This window comes from Berghia stephanieae, chromosome 2, assembly GCF_034508935.2.
Source record: "Berghia stephanieae isolate SIO BIC M18660-M18661 chromosome 2, UCSD_Bste_1.3, whole genome shotgun sequence".
NCBI classification, from domain to species: domain Eukaryota; kingdom Metazoa; phylum Mollusca; class Gastropoda; order Nudibranchia; family Aeolidiidae; genus Berghia; species Berghia stephanieae.
Window position 1 is genome coordinate 44,178,596 of NC_088361.1, and position 7,500 is coordinate 44,186,095.

A 7,500-nucleotide genomic window follows, 5' to 3' on the forward strand; every position below is an offset into this window, starting at 1 on the left:
GTTTCTACGTTTTACGTCTTTGTTCTTGAGGATCCATCCTTCTGCGCCGTATGTCATCACTGTCCACACCGATACTTTTACAAATTTTATTTTCAATAATTAAAAATAAAAAATAAAATTAAGAAAGTGAAAATTGAAAATACATAAATGATAAATGAAATTCCCATTATCCATCCCAAAGGGAAAATTCTCTTTGTGGTCTTTTACAAGGGGAGATTGGAATTACCTGGGCGTCAACCGCAAGGCAGCGCCACAAATTGAACTGGACGAGGTGACTTGCCCACAGCAGCGCAGCGGAGAGCTGAATTAAGTACCAAAAACCAGTCACAAATTGTGACCCACTACCTCAAAACGGTGTTATTATGTCGGTTGAATTTGATGTTGCATGTTGAATTTATAGTAAAAAAATGTGAAACGTAGGTAATGTTACATTAAGGAGTGGTATAACTTCTTAAAATGAAAACAAAAAATAAACAACAAACAAACAAAAAACAAACAAAAAAAAAACAACAAAACAAAAACAAATAAACAATAATATTATTTCAAATAATATTCACTTTTTGATAATTTTCACGCCGATTAATACCGCTTCGTGACGGAGACGGTAAATTACTCACATCTATAAAGACATCTATACAGTTCCATTATACCATCTGCATATTTATTTAGCAATAAGTGCTACCCAGTGTTACGGGCAATCATTCTACTTGTGACCTATCGTCTCAAAACGGTTTTATGTCAGGAGGAACCAGGTGCCAAAAAAGTTATTTTAAGGTAAAAACGACCAGAGAAGTAATAGATCTGGCCACTGTAAGAAATTATACCTATTGTCTTCGATAAGACATATTCAAAGTGATACTAAGCTGCTAGAAGTTGCGGAATGCAAAAGTAATAAATAAATATGAATATAACATCTTTAAAAATGAACAAAATACCAAAACGGAACGCTTTGGGCTCAAAACCCTTCTTCAGCCAACCACTGAAGAAGGGTTTTTGAGCCCGAAACGTTCCGTTTTGGTATTTTGTTCTATTTTGAAAAAAAAAAGCTTTTATCTTCAGTTTCAGTTTTGTTTATTACTTGATAAGATATATTATAACAAGAACCCAAGTTTCGTATTTTCAACTTTAACATCAATTATTGCCACATAAATCATCCTGACATAATGCCATTTTGAGGCGTTGGGTCACATTAAACAAGCAATCGCTTACTCAGCGCTGAAGAGATCTGATAGGCCATCGGGCTTCTCCGCCGGTCCAAGAAGAACGTCGAGGAAATGGCTGTAAATTGGTGCAGGCAGATTGGAAATTTCCTGGAAAACTCGGATAATGTTGGTGGGATACGTTTGCCAGAAGTCTAAGTCTGGGTTGTATCGTTGTTGGAAGAACAACATCAGAGAAGTCTCGTGATCCACGTTCATTTCGTGGCTGTCAGCATACAGCTATAAGTGAGAGATTGGAAAACTATTACTATCTAGATCAACAGGAATTGGATTCAGTAGTCTGATGTCACGCGCCCGGCAACGGCGGCCATCTTGGTTCTAAACAAAGAAAATCATTACTTTTTATTCTTCATGCTGGCTAGAACTTTTCATTACCTTTTCATATGCCTTGTGATCAGAATGTGTAAAAGTCAAAACATGATCAAATTGATGGGTTTTTTTTCCTCTGGATACGCGTTTATGCTCGGCGGAGAAATATTTCATACGGCGTCCGCCATTGTTCCGATAGTTTAGAGCCAGTGTTACTAAGTTACCATACGTCATTAGGAAGGAAGTGACGATACGACTGTTGAAGACTATTGGATTCAATAGTCTGATGTCACGTCGCCCAGCAACGGCGCCATCTTGGTTCTAAACAAAGAAAATCATTACTTTTTATTCTTCATGCTGGCTAGAACTTTTCATATGCCTTGTGATCACAATGTGTAAAAGTCAAAACATGATCAATTTTATGTGTTTTTTTCCTCTGGATACGCTTTTATGCTCGCCAGAGAAATATTTCATATGGGCGACCGCCATTGTTCCGATAGTTTAGAGCCAGTGTTACTAAGTTACCATGCGTCATTAGGAAGGAAGTGACGTTACGACTGTTGAAGAGTATTTCCTGTAAGTTATTGAGTATTTCAATTTTTAGAAAATTCTTGTTCATCGTATAGATAGAACGAAGATAATGTCACTCATGTCTTTGTTATTGTTTTTTTTTTACCTTCCACGTTTATGAGTACTTCTCACTAAACTGTATGAACCAGACTATAAAAGTTCATAGTTACACATAGTTCTGTGTGTTGGTCCGCTATACTTCCGGATGGCAATGTCGTAACCTTCTTAGCCAAGCGCATACTATCTATAGTTCAAAGAATTGAATTGATTTAGATACGACTACTCGTATCATTAATGTTTGTGACAATAAAAATCTAGACAAATATGATTTATTATAATTATTTCAATATCATATTATAATGTATAACGCTAATTGGTAAAATATTCTATTTGGCCTTTGTCTATCTATTCGTCATTTTATATAGGCCCATGTAGAAGGAAATGGCAATTGTTAACATTTAATATGAAAAGCTATCACATGAGATTCACAATTTTCAATAAAACATACGAATATGTTCACCATTTGGCCAGGATAAATAGATTCGCCTTATATAGAGATGTACACATTTAAACCGTCTTAGAAGTTCAGCTTCTGAATTCAGCTATGCAGTCTTGTAATATGACACTCGCCTTCTGACCACAAAGGTCCAGGGTTTGAGTTCCGCTCTGAGCGACGTATACAGCTTGAATCCTTGGAAAGGGCTCTTTACTCATATTCTCTCACCGTACTCAGGTGTAAAATGAATATCAAACCGTTAACAGCATTGGCTCTGCTGGAAAAAAATATTGTAATATTGCCTAACAAAAATCATATTTATCTTATTGGCCGGGGCCCCTTGTAAAGCGCTTTGAGCACGTTTAGTGGATATTGCGCTATTTAAATGCTGAAGTTTGTTTTTGTTTTTGAATCATCCCGACGTCGTGCGATTTTGGGGCGGTGGATCACGTGGTCTTGTTAAATTATTTGCAACGTTAACAGAAATCACTCTCGCGTCTTAAAATGAACATTGTTGTTTGTTCACGAAGACAACATGAAACCTAAGCCATGAAGAGGAGATGGGTGAGCGTGGATGCGAATATCCGAAGTTGTTTGTGATGTGATAATTATAATACACGATCAGATTCTATCATATCAATAACATAACGGAGTGTCTATTCGTTCTTACAGTACCAGTTTATTTAACCGAACCCATCAATATCTCCAACCTCTTCTAAGGTAAACTTACTAACGGTGTATAGTGAAATTAATTGCGACACTGCCAACTTTTCCAGCTCCCCACAAAAATGCGGTGTAGCTATATTTATTAACTGTGCAGGTCTATAGTAATGAAGTAGACATGAGGTAGGCGAAAAAAAAAAAAAGAAGAAGGAACAAAGTTCTTTCCGACATTATACCAGATTGACACGATGAGTAACATAATGAGAAGCAGAAGTTGTGACGTCACACCTATCTCTCTTCTGATTCCAAAGTCCTTGGAAGTGTAACTAGTCCTTTGGAGGGATAACAATGAATAGGTTACATAATATTGAATCATAAGCTCGCATAACTATTTTAGTAGCCGAATGAAAAGGCAGATTCTAAGGATTACGAGGCATAAAAGAGAGATGATCGAGTTCAGCTTTAATTTAGGCTAGAAAATGATATGTCATCAGTCTGGAACCAGAAGAGATTGGAAGCGGCTATGTGGTCTAGTGGTCATTCGCTTTCGGATCGGAAGGTCCTGGGTTCGAGCCTCGCTTGGCGCATAGTTGAGTCCTTGGAGAAGGCTCTTTACTCACATTCTCTCACCGTACTCAGGTGTAAAATGAATACCTGGCCGTTAACAGCGTTGTCTCTGTCCGAAAAAAATTGTAACGTCGCCTAACAGGCATCATGTCCCGTCCTACATGTCAAATGTTGCTGTTGATCATGGATCCCTTGTAAAGCGCTTTGAGCACATTAAGTGGATATTGCGCTATATAAAAGCTCATTTTTATTTTTACAAGATATGTATCCAATCTTCCGGAGAACTGGTTTCCACACTTCCAAGGAGACTGGAATCAGTATTTTGACATCGAACTATTGTTCCCTTTTGATCAGATAATTCCTCTCACTTTAACTATTCGATCAATCTCATCCTCCGGTGGCAAAGGAATTTGGCCGAATCTGTAAGTATCCAAAATCTGTAACCCGACAATACCAGATATAAAGGGATTGTTGTCCAACAAACCGAGGTCCCGTCGAATCATAGCATTTTCTTCTGACCCGTATAGATTCAGGTGAATGTAGTTTCGATATATTCCTTCAATTTCTTCAAGGTGAGTGATATTAGTATATTGCTGAGTTCGATTAATCTGGAATGAGAAAAGGCATACAGTTTAGGGAGACGGGGGGGGGGGGGGGGGGGGGGGGGGTTGGTGATGGTAAATATTTCTCTCCTCTTTCTTCTCCCACCCCTCTCCCTCCGTCTTAGCCCTCTTCTACTCCTCTTCCATATCCTTCTCCTCTTCTTCTTCCTCCTCCCCCCTTCTCCCCTCATCCTCACCCTCATCCTCCTCGTACCTTCTCTCTTCCTCCTTCTCCTCCTCCCCTCCTCCTTCTCCTCCATCTTCATCTTCTTCTTGTAAAAAAAACAAACAAACTTAAAAAACAAAAAAAAAAAAAAAAACAACTTAAGCTGCCATATAAAGCTGCCATATGCAATATCCACTAAATATGCTAAAACGTTTTACAAGGAGATCTAAGCCAACAGTAACATTTGACATATATAATGAGACCGTCTGTTAGGCACTACTACATTTTCTTGACAGAGACAATTCTTTTACCGGCCAGGAGGCACTCAACTTAGGTACACCTGAGTCCGGTGAGCGTAGGTGAGTAAAGGGTAACAAGTCTTTTCTAAGGTCTCAACATTGCGGCGGCAGAACCGGACTTGAATGAGGGACCTACCACCCGAAGCCGATTCTCAAAATACAAGCTCACAACACCGCACAATCATCATCATCATCATCATCATCATCATCATCATCATCATCATCATCATCATCATCATCATCATCATCAACTTCTTCTTCTTCTTCTTCTTCTTCTTCTTCTTCTTCTTCTTCTTCTTCTTCTTCTTCTTCTTCTTCTTCTTCTTCTTCTTCTTCTTCTTCTTCTTATTATTATTATTATTATTATTATTATTATTATTAGTCGGGGTGTTGCTATCTATGTTTTGGATTGTATTGATGCCAATATATTCTCTTTTGATCATCCTATAATTAGTGAAAGTGTATGGTGTGATTTTGAATATAATAATTTACACATACTTGTAGGAAATATATTATATAGGTCTCATAATTCAGACAAATTAACTTTCATTGGGGATATAAAAGAAACCTTATAGTCAATAGGTAGAATGAAATTTGATTGCGTGATCATTGTCGGAGATTACAATTTTCCTAACATTAAATGGACAGAACCATGTCTAACTTTTCCCGACTCTCTTTTTGTCGAGGCAATTAGGGATGCTTTCTTTATTCAGCTGATGACACAGGCTACGAGACACCGACTGAACCAAACTAGTAATATACTCGACTTGGTAATGTGTAACGATGATTATTGGATTAATAACATTGACCATTTGCCTTCGGTGGGTAAAAGTGATCATGACTCACTTCTTATGTATATTTTGATTATTTCAAAGGTAATTACAATTCTTGTAGAGAATACCTGAATGCCGTGAATTGGGATGCTCTTGAAGACTACGGTGTGAATGAAGCGTGGGTGTTTTTTAAAAGACAAACTAAAATGTATAGAATCTAAACAAATTCCATTGAGATGTAACAAAAATTTTGTTCTAATAAACATTGACAAGAAACGTTAAACGTACAATCAATAAGAAACATAAATTGTATAAGAAATTCAAAAAGTATCCTACAACAAATAATTTTCATAATTATGTCAAGGTTAGAAATAACACCAAATACACGATTCATAATGCTGTGAAAACGTATGAATGTACATTGGCACACGGATGTAAGAATAGTCCGAAAGGCTTTTGGAGATACGTAAACAGAAAGTTGAAAAGAAAACCAGGTGTTAGTGTTTTACTGAAAGAGGATGGTACCAAGGTTACTTCCGATATAGATAAAGCTAATGTACAATTATTATTTTTCATCTGTGTTTGTTCAAGAAGACACTACAAATATACCAACTTTCAATGTTACAAATCAATTAAACGTCCTGGATTTTTATATTACACAAGAAGACATACTTGCCAAATTGTTGAATTTAGACGTGACTAAAAGCATGTGACCCGATTCCCTTCATCCCCGTTTACTGAAAGAAGTGGCCTTTGAAATATCACAGGCTATCAACAATATATAATAAATCTCTTGAATCTGGTACCTTACCCATTGAATGGAAACAAGCCAATGTTACTGCCATTCATAAAAAGGGCAGCAAGCTAGATGCTGCAAACTATAAACCCATCAGCTTAACATGCATACTCTGTAAGGTTATGGAGTCTATCTTGAAAGACCGAATAATGGACTTTCTTGAAAGTCATACGATGCTAAACGATAACCAGCATGGTTTTAAATCAAAGAGATAATGCATTACTCAACTTTTACAGGTGATGGAGGATTTTACCAAGTTAATTGATCGTGATCAATACATTGATGTTGTTTATCTTGATTTCCGCAAGGCTTTTGATTCTGTACATCATGCGAGATTATTCATTAAACTAAAAGCATATGGATTTAAAGGGAATATCTTTAACTGGATTAAAAACTTTCTTAATAATCGAATACAAAGGGTCATTGTCAATGGTGTGGGGTCGGATTTTAAGAATGTAATTAGTGGTGTACCCCAAGGAAGCGCATTGGGACCACTTTTATTTCTTTTATATCTAAATGATTTACCATGTGGCATAAATTCAGCCTGCAAACTGTTTGCAGACGATACAAAGATCTATAGTACAACTGAACATCATAACATTCTACAAAATGATATATTTTCACTTTTCAAATAGTCTACAACATGGCATTTAGATTTTAATGTTTCAAAATGTAAAGTATTACATATAGGAAATAATAATCCATGTCATAATTATTTTACCGATACTTCTATGTCAAATCTACTTTCCGTTGTGCCTTATGAAAAGGATGTGGGAGTTACTTTTGATTCACATTTGAATTTTGATGTACATATTGATAATTGTGTAAGCCGTGCAAACAGAATGATAGAAATAATATATAGAACCTTTATAAGTCTTGATAAAACCACATTTTTATATTTGTATAAATCGCTCGTTCGACCAATTCTAGAATACGGAAATTTCATCTGGAGCTCATTATATAAAAGACAATCTATTAGTATTGAAAGTGTGCAGAGGAGAGCTACCAAAAAAATTTATACAATACAGTATTTATCTTA

At 36.4% G+C, this 7,500-nt stretch overlaps 1 protein-coding gene across 1 annotated transcript in view; it reads right to left on the reverse strand.

The window, feature by feature from the left end:
* The window catches only part of LOC144964947 (uncharacterized), a 17,021-nt gene that overhangs the window by 8,345 nt on the left and 1,176 nt on the right, over positions 1 to 7,500 (reverse strand). The window contains exons 2-3 of the mRNA XM_078899757.1: positions 4,194 to 4,433; positions 1,210 to 1,439 (exon numbers count right to left, since the gene is read on the reverse strand). Of these exons, the coding sequence (XP_078755883.1) occupies positions 1,210 to 1,439; positions 4,194 to 4,433 (470 nt within the window). The remainder of the gene's footprint in view (positions 1 to 1,209; positions 1,440 to 4,193; positions 4,434 to 7,500) is intronic.